Raw genomic sequence first — 18,387 nt, forward strand, 5'->3', positions numbered from 1 at the left:
CTGAAATCCCACCCCCAGCACAAAAAGAAGCAAACGTGGGACTCGGCCACTCCGTTCTCACACTGAAGAACTTATGAGTAAGACACTCAACTTCCTGCTCTGACTACAGGACTCCAAAACACAGAAACTGTTACCGCAGAAAGAGATGAAGACTAGCAGCCTTCGCTGTGACAGCTGCAGAACACTTCAAGTCACAAAAGGGTTTTCTGTCAACTACGTCAACATAATCTGGATGTGCTAAAGACACTTTCACACACTGAAGGGACAATGACCCATCAAAGAGCTAAATCAGTTAGAGGGAAAAACGTGTTGCATTTTTCATACTAGCTTTGAAAAACAGGCAGTGCATTGCCATAAATTGGACAAGCATCTGGAAGCTTCTATCTGACCTCAACGCTAAATGACAGCCCTGACCCGCTGTAATCACTACTTCCTCAAAGAAGACTCGGCTGGCTTCCTCTGGCCTGAAAGGAATTTGAACAAACACTTTTTCCCACGTTTGATGAGGCAATCTGCAGGACAACTATGGTCGACAAATACGGAACATTAATTTGCCATGACAAACATCTGACCCTTAAGCGGTGCCATTTTCAGAAACGGGGTGGTTTCTTGAGCAGAGGCAGACCCAAACATCAATTATGCTCCAAACCTTCTTTCCCAAAGCCAAGGATAATCTCGCTCAGCAGGGCTCAATTATAGGTTATTTCTAGCTAGACTCGGCCCTCGTCGTGCGCTACATTATGCCAAGCCTTTTAATGCAATAAATGAACAGAATGTCTCATTTGGGAACAAATGTTGAGTGTTAATCCACAGTAAACAAGGAGAACCACTCTGCCATAGCTTTCCACTAAGGTCAGAGAGGTCCAGACCTTTTCAAACATTTCACACACAGACAAACTGATGTCACTGGAAAAATATTCACACTAGTGAAGATCAAATGAACTGTGTGACAGGAAGCTTTCTTTGGGGCACGTGAATTTCCCACAAATAGAATAAAAAGAGCAACAAGGAAGGTTTAAAGCCACACCTAGTAACTTTCTCTGTTGATTATTAAGGTTGTAGCTGTGTGGAAATAAGCAAGCACAACGTCGTCTAGATCAGTGTTTTTCAACCAGTGTGCCGCGGCACACTAGTGTGCCGTGGGAGATGGTCAAGTGTGCCGTGAGAAATTGCCCTCATTAACTGATCTAAAAACATTTACTATCTCCAGGAAATCAGCTCTTTGTTTATCCAAACAGACCCTGATAAAACACTGAGAAGTTAAGAATATAAAATATCATAAAATTAATTTTTCTTTGTGTTTATATGATTCTATTAAAGATATTTTGATAAGAATAACGGGATAGCGCGATTTAGCTGCAGCTATAAGTGTGTAAGGAAAAGTCCCGCCCCTTTAACTGTCTCCACCAATCATTCTTGAAGGCTTAATCACATGTCATCAGTCTGACCAATCAGAAGTGGTTAAAGTATTCACTTCCTTGTTTCGGTTTAGCGCAAAAAAAGTCTCTCAGTTCTAACAAAAATACCAGCTAAAGCTCGTCTTTAGCGGTGTAGCTTTCCATATAATCTGGTATCAGACTGGAACAAGTGAACAAAACCATGAAGCTCAAAGACGCTGGTCTTTCTGCGGTCGGCGCATTACGGGCACTACATCTCCCATGATGCAGTAAAGTGACTGTCTTAGCGCACAATGAGTCTCTCCTCTTAACGTCTTAAAACAACGAACACACATCAAACAGTTTTTGAATCTTTTGACTTAATTTTTAATACATCTTTTAGAAAAAACAGCTGCAGCTTCCAGGGTTTTCTGCAACAATTATCACAAAAATGCATGTGAGGTTGCGGAGCGGCTGTAGATCAATACAGACTGAGCTTTTTTTTTTTTTTTTATCCATTTTTTTGGATGCTGGTGTGCCGCGGGATTTTTGTCAAGGTTAAAGTGTGCCGTGGCTCAAAAAAGGTTGAAAAACACTGGTCTAGATGATTCTGTTCAAGCAGTTTTATCAGCAAGCTGCACACATTACAGCAGGTGACCAGCTGCAGTCATACGACACAAAATCACTTTTGTTACGGAAATCAACTCAGCGTTTCAACATTACCTTCCAACTCCTTTAACTAATGAGGTAAGGTTGGAAAAAAAGACGAAAAGCTAATAAAACTCCAGTGATAGACTGAATAGAACTGCTGACTTGCTGCCTTTTCTACCCGATGTTGAGCATTCATAGAAATTCATAGAACTGAATTTATATCCAGCTATGAAAAAACCTTTTTCACTCTTGCTTTTGCTTTCATGTAGATGCTGAATAATGGTAAGTTTGGAGCAGAGCTTGTTTGATGCACATTTGCATCAATAGGTGTCAAGCGGATAAGAAATTCATACAAACCTTTATAAAGGCAGAGAGACTGCTACAGTTATAGTTATGAGCAACATTTTTTTAGTAATTGCTGAAATGCAGAATAAACAGTTAATCCTCACAGGGAGCAGCTTAGTTAGAGGCCACTGTGGGGGCATTTTACTGCCCCTGGTTTTTCTATCCTCTTACTCTTCAATGCCATTAATGCCTTACAAGACAACACTACAATCAATGGCATCAACGGGTTCACCACATTTTAGGGGGATGTACCAAAGACTTACTGTGTGTGAGAGCAGATGAAAATAAATAAAACAGGCCTAAAATGAGTAAAACGTGTTCAAAGTCTCACTCTGATCATCTTCTGATGTAATGTCAAAGCGTTCCCATCTGTCTTTTAACTAGGATTTATTCAAAATTTAAAAACCTGCGTTTGTCCCAGCTGGGACGTAGTTTCTGCAGAGCGGCAGGAGTGCATTAGAAATTCACCTCTGAGTTGTGGAGGGGACTGTTGGCTCAGAAGTAACCCTATGCTGATTTCCCACAAAATCTATGCTTATTCGCTCTCTCGCTAGCTTACAGCCCCTCACAATCCAAACCTAACATTACAGGTTCAATAGAAATGGGGTGCAAATATCGTAGCTATCCAGCCGTCCAGTTCTGATCCAGATTCCAGCTCAGACCAGGAAAACAAAGACGTTCATGGATCTGTTTGTCTGACAGTGGATGATCAGAATGGAGCAGAGCAGGAAGACTGTGACCTGCTCACTGTAGTTTGTACGAAACAAATACAAGATTTTTCAAACAGTTTATTCTGCTCCTGATTCACAACCATTACAGAAAAGATATTCTCAGAAATGCTCCATTTTCTTTATAAATGCCGTCTATCATCAGAAAAATGCCCCAAGAACAGTTTAAAAACACCACTGTGATTGGAGTGGGCCATTAAACTGCTTGAACTGCAAACTCTCAGCATTTCTTATGATCACGCATAATAAATATGATTGCAAACTAAAACAGGTAAAATGAGTCATTTCCACACAAACAGTGATGTAAACAAACTGCATTACATATGATGAGAGTCAATGATAGGACTATCTACCCTCATAACAACAAAGGAATGCCCTAAAACCTGCTGCTCTGTCCCAGTCTGCTCAGTGGAGGCAGGTTCCCATCATGCTTTGCTTCGTTTGGATGGACGTGATTTACAGAAACTCTTCCAGGATCCAGCAATGCTTCTGCCTGGCAGGTTACGGGTTCTCAAATGAAAGAAACTGTCATTCAGAGGTCACATATGTCAAATGCGTGAATGTCCAGTAGAAGCCCAAAGCGTTGAACCAAGAGAACCGCAGCGACTGAGCGTGTGGTTGTTTGGTTGTTTGTTGTCTGCCACGGACAAACCCCCAAGCGCGTCAGTCCAGAATAAACCTTTAAGTTCAGAAATCTTTGTTCTTGTTGTTGCTGAAAAGTCTAAATGAAAAGCACAAAACCCGAAACTATTGAAGAAAATAAATGTAACAGACTAGGAATAGCAAGTTAGCCGCTAGCCTAACGTTAACTCTGTGAAAAAACTGCTAATGTTAAGCTAACTAGCAGGTTTTACTTTGAACATGAAACATTGCCGACACTAACTGAGCCACTAACCGACTCACAGCGACCAGGATGAAGAGCCAGAAAGGACAGATTTATCGGCCGAGTTGAAGTTTTAACTTCCAGAGGAAGGAGGTTCTGCTAGCAGCGCAGTCAAACTCCGTGTGAACATGCTAGAGCAGCGATGGAAACCTCTACGAGTCGACAAAAAGTTGATAACGAAACTTGGAATAAGCCGACGTTCCGGACAGTCGACTCCCCCCAGTATGTCCTCCCTGACCGCACTGTTCGTCATGCTGACATTACTCACAACTGCAGCTTTTCCTCCCTTTAGAAGAGCTCGGCGGTTAGCTTGCAGACGTTCTTCTCATTTGCCGAACAAGCGTCTACCTCCTGGTCCTCCTCCATTGGAAGGATTTGCGTAGAGGTGTTTTTTTTTCGGCGTTCAGTGTCAGAGCTGACGCCGCCGGTTTGGCCCGCCTCTTGATTCTGATTGGCTATCACGATGTACGCCCACGGTCGTCCTAAAATTACATTTGATAAAGTGCCTGTCAATCTTACAAATCGACCTGTTGATTGGATGACGTCTTTTTTGGAGCGTACCATTTAGACTCATAGGTGTCACTGCGTAATCTCAGTTTCGGGCTAAAGCACTATCTGTGTTTTTATTGATTTGGATAGATAGCTGATGCTATTACGAACATTTTAAATGATGACAATAGCAATTATACATGTTTATAAAATAATACAATCAGTGGATGTTTTAAATCAACGTATGGTTTATTTTCCAAACCAAACTACATTTTTGGCTTGTGTCAATCAAATTTCTTTAAAATCCCCAAACATTGCAGACATTTTGTCATAAATGTTGAATACAGTCACTAGATTTTTTAGCTGCTTTTCACATCAGTTTGTACCACTGATTAAAAAAGATAAGTAGCAAAAAAGGTAAATAAATCAATAAAAACAATCACAGCACTAGAATTCTAGTGTGTGTTTATGCATAATCCATATTTAGTAGAGCAGCAAACAATTACTTTCCAGCATTGTAATTTGACTGGAACATACTTGGGTTCTTGTTTGCTGTGGGGATGCACAGACTGACAGAAGAGGTTAGACAGGAATCTCAGAGGACCATGCTGTGTCAGGGGAAGGATTGAAGGTCAGCCGCAGGACGGTGAGGTTTAGGGAGCAGAAGAAGGTGGAGGACTTTAGGTGCTTCAGGTCATCAGTTCAGAGCAACCCAGAGTGTGAGGGGAAAAAGTGAAGCATGTTGGTACGGTGGAGGAAGCTTTCAGGTGTGACGCGTGACTAAAGAGTGTCATCAAGAATGAAAGGAAAGAGTGTGGTGAGAGCAGCCATGTTGTTGGTTAGAGACTCTGATGCAGAGACAGGAGGCAGAGCTGGAGGTGGCAGAGATGAAGATGTTGAGGTTCTCTTTGGAACCAAGATGGATCAGGAATGAATCCATCAGAGGAACAGATCATGATAGATGGTCTTGGAGATCAATGCAGAGAAGCAGATGGAGACGTTTGAGAGGAGAAACAGTGATGATGTTGGTGAAAGGATGCTGAGGGTGGAGCTACAGGGAAGAGAGGAAGACCAAAGAGGAGCTTCATGGATGGAGAGAATGAGGTCAGGAGGATGGTTGGTTGGTGTGAAGAAGAGAGGGTTAGATGGAGGCAGATGGTTTACTGGGGAGATCCCTAAAGAGAGCTGTAGAACAAATGGAAGATACTTACATTTTGGTGAATATAACTCCTGCCACTCCCTTGTGAACCGCCACCTGAATGTGTTGGGGGAGTTTGAGAGCTCGAATGATCCCAGGAGCTAAACTGTCTGGGGCTTAAGCCCCTGGTAGGGTCTCCCATGGCAGACAGGTCCTGGGTGACGAGTCAGACAAAGAGCGGTTCATGAAAGGAAAGGAAAGATCAAGGACCAGATTGCGTCGCCTGGATTGGCGTCACGGGGCCCCACTCTGGAGCCAGGCCCAGGGTTGGGGCTCGCAGGCGAGCGCCTGGTGACCAGGCTCTTCCCACGGGCCCCAGTCGAGCACAGGTGGCTCGGGCATCTAGTCCGGATGCCTCGTGGATGCCTCCCTGGAGAGGTGTTCCGGGCATGTCCCACTGGGCGGAGGCCCTGTGGAAGACCCAGGACACGCTGGAGAGACTACGTCTCTCGGCTAGCCTGGGAACACCTCGGGGTCCCCCCAGAGGAGCTGGAGGAAGTGGCTGGGGTGAGGGAAGTCTGGGCATCTCTGCTTAGTCTGCTGCCCCCACGACCCGGTTGTGGATAAGCGGAGGAAGATGGATGGATGGATGGATGGATGGATGGATGGATGGATAACTCCTGCCAAAGCTGCTCAGTGGTGTAGTGATCTCATACCAAGAAGGTCGTGGTTTAAATCCTGGTTGGGACCTTTCAGTGTGGAGTTTGCATGTTCTCAATGTGCATGTGTGGGTTTTCTCTGGGTACTCCGGCTTCCTCCACAGTCCAAAAACATGCTTCATAAATTAATTGGTGTCTCTAAATTTGGGTTGAACGTGAGAGTGGCCCTACAACAGACAGGTGACTTGTTCAGGGTGCACTCTGTGACCCCAAAAGAAATTCAATGGGTTCTGGAGATGGGTAACCCCAGCTTCATGCTTATTCTTCCTTGTGTTAAAAAAATTAAACTTCTATTTCTGTCTGTCTAGGCTTGTGTGTATTCGACATAGTGGCAACGGTAAAATCATTTGGAGTTTTCCAAGTTTATGGAAAAAGGTGAAGCAGCAACATCCTGTCATAATATTAACTACAAAATGTAAACAGAATTCGTAAAAATGTTCCAACTCTACAAACATTATGACAGCTTTCTTTTTTGTTTTTGAATCCTACAAACGTTTCTGTCCACCATGTTTAGACAGAGAATGTTCTGTCAGAAACTGTACTGTAGAACCTCTACAAAGGATTTGAAGAAATTCAAAGTATGTTTACAGATTAGTTAGATGGATGTAATAGTCGGACGTTTTAAAGGGCAGCCTGGTCCCTTTAAAGGTCTGCTTTACCTCCAGAGAAAGGAGAAACAGTGCTCCTCTAGTGGATCATTGTGGTAATGTGATGGTGAAAAAAATGAAGAAAAACAACAGAGAACTTCTATAGAGGTTTAATGTCCTTTAATTCATGAAAATGCTCAGCATCGGGTAGAAAAGGCAGCAAGTCAGCAGCATCTTCTGAATTTCTGATAAGGCTGAAAAAAAGAACAGGGTGGACAATGTCTATAGATCATTTTACCTGAACGTGGCATAGTTAATGTGACACATGCTGTTTGGAAAAGGTGTCTGTTCCAAATGGTCCACAAACGTGTTTGGACCTCTGCTCAGTCCTACATACCTTCTGGATTCAAACCTTTTCTGCAGGAGCATCCTGAGCTTTTCTCTGACACTCCTCACACACGTGATTGCAGGCTCTGTGGAGACAACAGAAAGCTTGGAGGCAAACAGAAGATTGAGGACAGGCATGATCAGAACAGATTATCAAACATAAAAAGCTGATGTTTGGTGACTTGGGGGGCAAAAGTGTTACAGTGCAGATTGTTGACACATGGCAGAAATTGCTGGACAAGCCAGAGAAAGTTGAAGACAGAAAGCTATCAGGTATGGTATTTTTTAGATATTTATTTGTAGAAGAATCTAAAAGGACTTTACATTTTAGATTCTTCTGATTTTCTTCAAACATGTCCCCCATCATGAGAAAAATGCAACAAGAACAAAAACACAGTTTTCATTGGAGTGGGTCTTTTACCGTATGGCCAAACCAAACCCACTTACTCACAAAAATGTACTTTACATATTTTTAGATTATTGACATTTCATGTTTTATATCTAAAATGTATCTTATTTTCAAACCTGACTTACAAAAATCTGAAGAGCATCAGAATTTTGTTCATAATGACAGTAAAGGAAATTCTGATTGTGAATGCTCAGCCTCCCATCACAGGTCATGGCACCGCTCCATCAAACACTGTGAACGGGACTTGGATGCTGCACAGCTCCCACAGCTGCGGCTCAGCCATTGAGCCCATACCATGAAGCTGCCACCACAGAGCCAGTTTAAAAACACTTCAGCTCTGACATCAGGACAACATGGATGCTTTTCCACCTGCATCTCAGTGTTTTCAATTTGATTCAGGCATAAAAAATCTGACGTAATTATTTAACTCATAGCTAAGTAAGGAAATACAGGAAAAGAGTTGCAACTACTTTTGCTTTGGACTGGGTGACCAAAACCCAACCGGATGCACAAAGTCCGTCTTCACTGTTAAAAAAAGAATGAACTGTATGTTGGGGCTGCACGGTGGTGCAGTAGTTAGCGCTCTTGCCTCACAGCAAGAAGGCCCCTGGTTCAAGTCCTGGCTGGAGGACGTGAAAAACATCATCAATGGGGCCTTTCTATGTGGAGTTTGCATGTTCTCCCCGTGCATGCATGGGCTCCTACCGTCCAAAAACATGCTTCATAGGTTGATTGGCAACTCTAAATTGATCATAGGTATGCCTCTGAGAGTGAATGGATGTGTGATTGTGGATATTCTACCCTGCGACAGACTGGCGACCTGTCCAGGGTGTCCCCTGCCTTCACCCACAAGTCACCAGGATAGGCTCCAGCAGCCCCGTGACCCCGAAAGGGAAAAACGGTAGAAAATGAATGAATGAACTGTATGTTTTTGTGGCCATTAAGCCATTCATTTATGAAATGTCGTTTTTATATATTTTGAATTATATTAAATTATCATAGTGTTATATTTCTATATATGTAACAAGTTGAATTTACTGTACTTTCACAGAAGTTCCTCTAAAAAAACACACAAAACTGTGTCAAATCAAATCCTCCAGATGCAGCAGAATTCTTTGAAATAAAAATGTTAGAAAGTCAAGTCATATGTGGTATTTTCTATCATTAGGACTTTGGGAAGCCTTCTTCCTTTTCTCCTGTTACTATAGAAATGACAACATTGGTGAAGAATTCAAGTTTCAGAAAAATAACCAGTACATGTTAAAGCTTTTATATACTTGGAGAATTTTGTCTCTAAATAGCAACTAGACTCTGTTGTTCAGCAGAAGTTAGGAGTATGTGCTTTTCCAGCTATGAACAAATCATTTCAGTTATGTTTTTGCTTTCAAGTAGAGGCTAAATTAAAGTAATTTGGAGCCGAAGGGGTTTGATGCATATTTTGATCAATTGGTGTCATGAGGTTAAACCATCTACCATCATTTTGCTCGGTTATCTGACATGCGGCGAATTAATCCAAACTCTCTTAACTACAATCAATGAGTATTATTTTGTGTAATGTGCAATACTGATTACTGAAATGTTTTAATTACAATCAATAAGCTATTGATTTTCTTTACTTGATCTGCAATGTGTAGCAATAATTACTGGTTTAATGTGATCATGTGTTCTAATGATAATTATTACATACCGTTACTGTTTACTGAAATCATGAATGAATGTTTTCTGAAGATAATCGATCGTTACTAGACTCTGGATTTTGTAACTTGAAAAGAATCTATCTGATCAGAACTGGATTACAAAAACTATGTAAAACTATAAACTGAAGTAACTCAATCGGGGTGGGATTGTATAAACTCGCTTCTTCCCACTCCTTTTCATACAATAAATCAAACTCTACTTATACTTTTGGTTAGTGATCACTGTATTTAATTAAGCAAATGTGCTTAAGTGTGTCATTGTTTTTTTCTTTTTCTTTTTATCTATGAATTTAATCATTCCTGTATGAGTTTGATAAATCTGTGTGAATTCTTTATTGTTTTGACTAAAATGCTTGAACTCAATCAATCAATCAATCAATCAATCAATCAATCAATGTGGGCATGTTGGAGGGCGGTAAAGCACTCAAGGGCTCTCGTGTGGTGTAATGTCAGCCATGGTAAAATAAAAAACAACACGGTTTATTTTACTATTACAGATCACTAAAATCCAAACAGAAATGATCAAACTTAACTAGCTCATTGGTCTACACTTGTATTGAGCTTAACTACCTTCTTCAAGGCCCAAAGCGCTTTACAGTCACAGTCCCATTCACCCATTCACACACACATTCACACACACATTCACACACTGGTGGTGGCTCCACTGCCCAACACTGGCGCTAACCTCTAACCACCAGAAGATTCAGGGTCCTACCCAAGGACACTTGACACGTGGCGGGAACTGAACCTTGTTATGTGCAATATATAGATAGTATATACTTTGATCAGAGGTTGACTTCTGCACCATATATTTTTCTTTCAAACCAAAGAGTCACATGGAGGGATAAAAGAGCTGCATGTGGCTCTGGAGGCTCCTGGTTTAGTAGAAGTCATCTTTATCATGGCTGAGTTGTTGTTGTCTTAAATGGTTTCCCACAGCTGAAAAGTGAATGAAGTTCAATGTTCCATCTTGTTTTAAGGGGGAATCCTATCTCAGGTCTTGTAGTTTCAGTTAGCTTCTCAAATGTCTGTACATGTCATCATCGTATGCACAGCTGGATTCAGAGTTTTGTTTGCATGGTGTATCAGGTATTCTGCTGTGTTAGCAGCCTGATAGTACAGATAGGAGCGTTATAAAACCTTTGTTTGCTCTACCTGTGACCCGGATGGCTGCGTTCTCTATCAGACCTGGGTCCAAAATCCTTCAGTCCGAGCTCCTGGAACTTGCTTTGGCAAGTTCTAATGTAGGAACCTTTTCCCACAGCAAACCCTAGGAGCCCCGCCACTGAAGAGACAAAAGAAAGCACAGTTGGGGGGAGCAATTGTGTTAACAACAGTTACTGCCTGCTAGATGATCATGTCTACGATAATATATAGCACAGACCTGCTAATTTTGGAAAAGGACCAAATCTTTTTGATGATTTCCAAACACCTGCATGGAGGAAGAAACTGTTATTGGGTCCAATGTAAACCAGTTGTGAGACACACTACATTGCTGACAATTGAAGCTGGAGTTTTTGTTACCGTTGTAAATGAGGCCTCCTGTGACGGCCATGCTGCCCAAAGAAAGAGGGAGAGCTGAACGAGGGAAGCAGACGGAAGAGCTGATCAAAACCTGACGGACACTCAGGCACAGTCCGTTTCCTGCTGCAAACTCACAAATGCAGGAAGACCTCACATGTTCAGAAGACCGAATTTCAGAGGAAGAACAGTTCTGTTGTTCATGGTGTCTTTATGCAGACTCTTCATCTTACCTTCAGCAAACAGCTGTGTCTTTTGTACAGAGACTCAAACACCAACCCAAAGTAACTCCAAGCAAGGGGCCAGGCTAAAGTGTGTTTTCAGCATTTCAACCAGAGACGTGTCAAAGCGAACGATCAACTCCAAATGCTGAAAAAATCTGTTTGGCTGGAACGATCCATTTCTGCGGGAAGAGCAGGTTATCGTGATGGCACTGAAACAAGGTGAAATGAAGTTCCAGTGCTGTACCTTGTTCTTCTTAAACATGCCAAAATACTTTCTGGTGTTTTGAAGTTGCTCTGTGTTCAAAAGTAGTCTATTTAAGGGTCCTAACTACAAGTATACTTAGGCTATACTGAAAGTGAGCATGGGTTACTTGAAATGTTCGTTAAATATACTATCTATATATTGTAAACTTGAAATGTTTCAATTTAGCCTAAAGAAGTATTCAGTCAGTATACTTCCTGCACTACAATATAGCAGGGGAAGGCAAACAAAGGCCCAGGAGCCACATGTGGCCCCTAAACTATTTCATCTGGCCCGACAAACTGGAATACATTTTATTGATAATATTGTTTTCCCTGTATTTCAGGTGTCTCCCCATATATAGCGCACTGCAGAAACATTGTCCTTTGTCTATGTTACGGTCTCAAATTTAACTACCTCTGCGAAATATGGCTGCTGCTGCCCGATTTTTGGAAAATCTCTGGCTTGGTGATGAATCTAGACGGTGGCAGTCAGGCGGGGATGAAGTCATTAAAAAATCGGGCGACAGCTGGGCAGCCACAGGTAGCAGCCTGATCTCTGGTTGGTAGCAGCTCAGATTGGAGGATATGTCTGCAGATGGCGGGCGTTCGTATCAAGTGCCACCACTGGAACGGGGGGTGTATAAAAGCGCTCGATTCTGCACCACTGGTCATTCACAACTCAGATTTTGAGCACATAATCTTGTAAATTTACAAATTGTTTGGACAACATGCCTCTCTTCTTCTTAGCATCAACTGCGATTTGTCAATCCGCAGGTCTCTGAGTCGCTGTGGTGCTTTCAAGGCCATGGTCAGTTGGGTGCAGCATCAATGCCGTCTCCCCATTTGGACCCACGATGGCCGGGATCGGCACATTGACGTCCAGGTCAGCGCTGGCCCCCGGCCCCGTCGAGTGCCCGCACTGCTACCGAACGATTTCTCACAATCGGACGGTGGCAGTGGGACGGCAGCACAAGGGTTGCAGGAGGGTGACAGTCTGAAATCGGTTGATCATCAGACGATTATGGGGACCTTGGAGACCCTCCAAGTGCTGCTGCCTTCCTGCCACTCGCCTGTCCTGGACTGCCACTCCACCACCTCCAAATGTGCCCAGACGGCCACTGACCAGTGTCCAAAAATCGTCCAGTCACAGTAAAATGTAAACTTTTTCTCAAAACCTCCATGGCCGTGGCTTGCAAAATGCCTCCCGACTACAAATGCTTCAGCATGGCCACCTTCCCATTGTGCTGTAAAACTTGCATTTAGGTTGTCGTGTTGGCATTTTGGCACACGTGACCGTAGTATTAGGTGTAGAAAGTAAGTCTGGATTCATGTGGTGTTGGAAGATTTGTTGTTTTTTTGACGTTCATGTGTGTTTTTTCTGAGTTGGAAAGGCATTTTCCCCATCATTTCAACAGCACACGAATGCAGCTTTTCTTTAAGTTTGGATTCTTCCCTGAAGAACATCAACGTCTTGGTGCTATTGGCACTAAAATATGAACAAAAGACAGATTGGGAATAAAAAAAAAAACAAATGTTCTGTTTTAAAAAATAAATATTTTGTAATTAAAATTTAAGCTTCTATTATCCAGATTCCATATGATGTATTTCTTCTAGGAATGAGGTGGATTACCAGATCACTCCTGGTCTGGCCCTTCTATCAGACTTTAGAACCCTTTGTGACCCACAAGTCAATAATGTGCCCACCCCTGCTCTATTGTATACTTGATGTACTTATTTGAATGATTCTTAATAAAATACACTTCCTGTGTACGACTTCTGGGTGAGAGTTAGCATAGTCTGCAAACAGGCTTCATCCTTGATTGTCAAAAATAAGAGCTGGTTTGTTTGTTACCAGTTTGCTACAGAAACTACTCTGACATTTAAAAGCACCTCAATTTCCTTTTAGGTTTTTTCTTTTGCTAATTGTGCAGAAGTACCTTTACAGCTGCTTTTCCTCTCTTGCAGGACACTTTCCCTTCTCGTCATGAAGCAACGGGTTAGATAAAGAGTGAAAACTGCTTTCCAACTCACACCAGACTAATGAAGGAAACACTGACTGAGGGTTTTGGGGTGTATTGAACAGCATGGCTGGTAGGAAGTGAAGAAACAGAGAAAGTCGTTTCATTTAACACAGATTCTTGTTGACTTTTTCACTCCTGAATGCTGCTGTGCGTTCAAACCTGTCACAGTGTTTGCTCTCCTCTTTACATGTGGGTGTTCACACCCAGATCCACACAAGAATGGTTTTGTTCCGCCCGCTGGAGTAGATCAACCTTTAACCTTCATTTAGGTCTATGGATTGTGGGAAACTTTCCAAAGAGCTTTGTTCATCATTTGGTTCATTGTTTCTGTAATTTTACATTCACATGTACAATGCAAAAACGTCTGCAGCACGTCTCTCACTAGCAGTTTTTGACGTGATTGCTGAGTCGCTGTTGTAGAAAGTTCCTGTGAGCATTTGGAGCATGTCTGGAGATTACCTCTGTGCCAGAAGCTTTCCTCTTGACACTCCTTCCAGACCTTTCTCACATCCTCTCTGTGAATGTGGGGATCACTCAGAGGCCACTGCACCACACACAGGACAAGGATCACCCTCTGTCAAAAACCACAGCCCACAGGGGCAATCCTTTAAAGCCCCTCACCTTGCAGCCTCCTTTTCCCGCAGCTGGACCCCCGTCCGCCACCTCTGTCTTCACGGCTGTCTCGGTTGTTTCAGAAGTCATGATCAGGAGAGTTCAGACGTCTGCAGTCCGCAAATGTGTGTGCTTTTGTCTCAGCTCGATTCCTGTGTGTGGCTGTAGTAACTCCTCCCTTTCCTTTATACTCCACCCCCCACAGTAAAACCCTTTGGTACCTGATCATTCAGAACTACAGTAGGACAACAACAAAGTAGTGACAAAGAAACACATTTCTGTGGTGCATCCCTCTCCAGCTCTTAGGCTGGAGTTTCTTGTTTTTAAGTGTAAACAAATGTGTCCAGTGGGAAATGGAAACATAGAAACCTTCATCTACATGATTTGACATTTTTAAATGCATAATGATTATTTTGCTATCTCTAAACTTTACCCAGATGAGCTATGCATGTGCATACTTTAGTACATTTGTTTTGATGTTTTTATGAAAATGAATTGAATCAAATTGAACTTCATTTAACTGACAGGCAGAAATTCATTTATCACGGCAGCCCAGAGAAAAAAACAAGTGAGAGTGCAGTTACAGCTCATCAGAATTCAGATCAAACAAACAAATAAGTAAATCCAGATGAGATGTTATGGTTGTGGGAATGAAAGACCTGCTGGTTTCTACCCTGGGGATGTCGAGTCAACAGCCTCCTCCACAGAGAGGTGCAGTTTGTAAAGAGACAGAGTCAAATGTTAACAGCAATAATTATGGTGGTATTTTTATTAAGCCTGTTTTAGAAGAAAAAAACAGGTCTGATTTTTAAAATGCATATTTACAGCTTTTACTTCATCTAAATGTATCATTCACTGACTCAATAGTTAGTTGGCAAGCTAAATATATAATTTACAGTTAATTTTTACATACATTTTTTAATACAAGCGGCTGAGATGAGCTTCCTCTGTAGGGTGGCTGGGCGCTCTCTTAAAGATGGGGAGGAGCTCAGTCACCTGCAGAGAGCTCGGAGTAGAACAGCTTCTCCTCCACATCCAGAGCAGCCAGTTAAGGAGGCTCAGGCATCTAGTCCGGCTGCCTCCTGGACGCCTCCCTGGGGGGGTGTTCTGGGCATGTCCCACTGGGCGGAGGACCGGGGAAGACCCAGGACACACTGGAGAGACTATGCCTCTCTGCTGGCCTGGGAACACCTCTGGGTCCCCCAGAGGAGCTGGAGGAAGTGACCGGGGAGAGGGAAGTCTGGGCATCTTTGCTTAGATTGATGCCCCCACAACCCAGTCCTGGATAAGCAGAAGAAGATGGATGGATTATGGATGGATGATAGATGGATGGATGGATGGATGGATGGATGGAGGAAGGATGGAAGGATGATGGATGGATGGATGGATGGATGGATGGATGGATGGATGGATGGATGGATGGATGGATGATGGATGGATGGATGATGATTGATGGATGGATGATGGATGATAGATGGTTGGATGGATGGATGGATGGATGGATGGATGGATGGATGGATGATGGATTGATGGATGAATGGATGATGGATTGATGGATGGAGGATGGATGGATGATGGATGGATGATGGATTGATGGATGGAGGATGGATGGATGGGTGGATGATGGATTGATGGATGGAGGATTGATGGATGGATGGATGGATGATGGATGATAGATGGATGGATGGATGGATGGATGGATGGATGGATGGATGGATGGATGGATGGATGATGGATTGATGGATGGATGGATGATGGATTGATGGATGGAGGATGGATGGATGATGGATGGATGATGGATTGATGGATGGAGGATGGATGGATGGGTGGATGATGGATTGATGGATGGAGGATTGATGGATGGATGGATGGATGATGGATGATAGATGGATGGATGATGGATGATAGATGGATGGATGGATGATGATTGATGGATGGAGGATGGATGATAGATGGAAGGATGGATGATGATTGATGGATGGATGATGGATGATAGATGGTTGGATGGATGGATGGATGGATGGATGGATGGATGGATGGATGGATGGATGGATGGATGATGGATTGATGGATGGAGGATGGATGGATGGATGGATGGAAGTTATTTTGGAGCTAAATGCTCTTAATATTTAACTGACATGCAAATGAACTTGCCAATAAGCGGAAGTGGACTATCAAAATAAATGCTGGATTTTGCTTCTCACCAGAGTTGCTGTCCATAATGTCCTTTTCTTTTCTGATTCGAAGCCTGCTGGTGGAAAACATGGGATTAGCTGTTTTAATGGCTTTTCTTTTGTAAATATGCTTCTTCTGAGGACATCACTACAGAGACCCGTCAGCTCCATTGGTCATTCTGTTTCAGGTCACCCAGGTGGGACATGAGCCGGGACTCCTCCCTGTTAGGCAAGAGCGCTAACCATTGCGCCACTGTGCAGCCCCAGTTATTTGTTGAATATTTATTTAGCAAATAAGTATTTAATTCAAAGCTTGAATGTTATTTAGGTCAGTTCATTCATTTATTCACATTCATTCACTCATCTCCTCAGCCGTTGCGTCCCTTTCGACGTCACGGGGCGCCTCCTCCTGGAAATGCTGACTGGAAATGACAGCGTTTGTGGGATGGATGTGAAAATGAAAATGCAAACCCCTCTTTGCATTATGGCTTCAATTATGTCACAGAAAGAGCGATGTTGAAGTAAAAAATGAAAAAGCACTTTGGAGGACTGATTTTTAATTTGCTTTTTGATTCATTTGATGCAGAAAAAACATTTCTGTTAATCCCTTTAATTGTCAAAGTAGACATTTCTAAATGAATTTTGCTATACATGCTACACAATGTCAAATACCATTTTCTTTAAAGAAAAAGCATTTTGGGGATTGACTTTATTTTGAATTATGAGACAGAAATCCTTCTGTAGTTGTTTCTCACCTAAAACAGGCTGAATAAAAATAGCACCAAGAATATTGGTGTTATCATTTGACTCTGCAGCTTTACAAAGGGCACCCCATATCAGAGTCCAGTGAGCAGCCCAGCAGCCCAGGACAGAGCCTGACCAGCTTCTTCAGTTTCTTCTTGTCCCAAACGGTGCTGTCTGCTTCCCAGCAGACAACAGGGAGAAAGGCAGAGGCTACCACAGAGTCCCAAAACGTTCTGAGCAGAGGTCTGCACACTCCAGAGGACCCCAGGCTCCTTAGGCCATCATTTCATGTATGCATTTAAACCTTATGTACGGACATGCAGGGAAGCCCTGCTCTGACTCAAATGTGAACCAGCTCCATAGTATTTTTGACTGCTCAGACACTATTTGTATAAAACTAGGATAACAGTGAAAAGATGAAAAGATTTGGGAAATTAGGTCAAACAGATGAGGACGGTCAATGAATGAGTGTCCCAATGTTACCACAACACAATATCCTGATCAGTTCATTTCATGGAGTTTTCATCTTTTTCAATTCGTGGTCATCTCCATAACTGTCATCTTTTACTACTTGTCATTTTTGTATTTTAGGTTTAGAATAAAGCTACAACTAGATTTTAGCTTCAGAACGTATAAAAAACAAGAAGACAGAGAAAGATCAGGGAAGTGTAGCAGAGGGTGAGATATGACGCTGCCTTTAAAGTTTGACTACTGTGATTAGTTGATGAAGTAATATTCGGATGTCTTTTGTGTTTTGAAATTTTAATGATCCAATGTTAGAATAAAATATCCACACATTTAGAAAAAGGCTGGGTCTTTAGTTTTAGTTTGTTTTTACTTTGCACATTTTAAAGTCCATCAAAATGACGGCCTCAGTGGTTCTAGAGTTAATCTGGAGAAAAGGCCCTCCAGCCCAGAGAAGTCAACAGTCCAGGACACAATCCGGTTAAAGTCCACAACGGGAATATAGACTACAACCAAGATGATAGACAACTGTATCTTTACCGATAAAAATGTTCATTTATTACACTCCCACTAGAGTCAAAGGTCAGAGACGTCTTTGTTGGTTTGCTGCCACTTGACTATTGGAACTCAGAGAGATCAGGAACATGAAAACTCATGAGAGGGTTGTGCCTTCACTGGTTTGCTCTTGTTTCACTGTAAAGAAGTGAGGTCTTTTAATCTGACAAACTAGTGTGAATCTCAGTGCTTCCAATGATCACCTGAAGCACCAACAGAAAGGTTCATGTTTTAGGACATTTCAACTCCTCACTCATCATTTGTGGGATGGAACCAAAAGGGGGTACAGTCCATTCTTTTCATGTGTTGGTTCTAGGTCTGCATCAAAGCAGAGGGCATGTGGAGTAATACCAAATCCTGGAAATATTTGGACGTAATACCAAAGCCAAATGAATCATACGACTCACAACTTAAATACC

General features: G+C 42.4%; 2 protein-coding genes across 2 annotated transcripts in view; both read right to left on the reverse strand.

The window, feature by feature from the left end:
* The window catches only part of fryl (FRY like transcription coactivator), a 93,703-nt gene extending 89,323 nt beyond the window's left edge, over nt 1–4,380 (reverse strand). The window contains exon 1 of the mRNA XM_023953917.1: nt 4,252–4,380. The gene's annotated coding sequence lies outside the window, so the exon portion shown is untranslated. The remainder of the gene's footprint in view (nt 1–4,251) is intronic.
* Nucleotides 4,381–7,074: 2,694 nt separating this feature from the next.
* On the reverse strand, nt 7,075–14,195 carry ociad2 (OCIA domain containing 2). The gene is made up of 7 exons (XM_004067561.4): nt 14,040–14,195; nt 13,878–13,962; nt 10,934–10,987; nt 10,794–10,841; nt 10,565–10,694; nt 7,314–7,389; nt 7,075–7,170 (listed from the first exon to the last, which is right to left on the reverse strand). The coding sequence occupies exons 1-6, from the start codon at nt 14,118–14,120 to the stop codon at nt 7,323–7,325; spliced, it is 465 nt and encodes a 154-aa protein (XP_004067609.1). The 5' UTR covers nt 14,121–14,195; the 3' UTR covers nt 7,075–7,170; nt 7,314–7,322.
* Between the last annotated feature and the right edge of the window lie 4,192 nt (nt 14,196–18,387).

Source organism: Oryzias latipes, chromosome 4, assembly GCF_002234675.1.
Source record: "Oryzias latipes chromosome 4, ASM223467v1".
NCBI lineage: Eukaryota > Metazoa > Chordata > Actinopteri > Beloniformes > Adrianichthyidae > Oryzias > Oryzias latipes.

Bases quoted from the DNA above. Each gene is read 5' to 3' on its own strand.
- ociad2 (XM_004067561.4), bottom strand. From the start codon at position 14,120: ATGACTTCTGAAACAACCGAGACAGCCGTGAAGACAGAGGTGGCGGAC. The intron at 10,842-10,933 runs GTAACAAAAACT...TCCTCCATGCAG, and splicing joins AGGAGGCCTCATTTACAACG to GTGTTTGGAAATCATCAAAA. The intron at 10,695-10,793 runs GTCTGTGCTATA...TTGTCTCTTCAG, and splicing joins TCCTTTTCCAAAATTAGCAG to TGGCGGGGCTCCTAGGGTTT.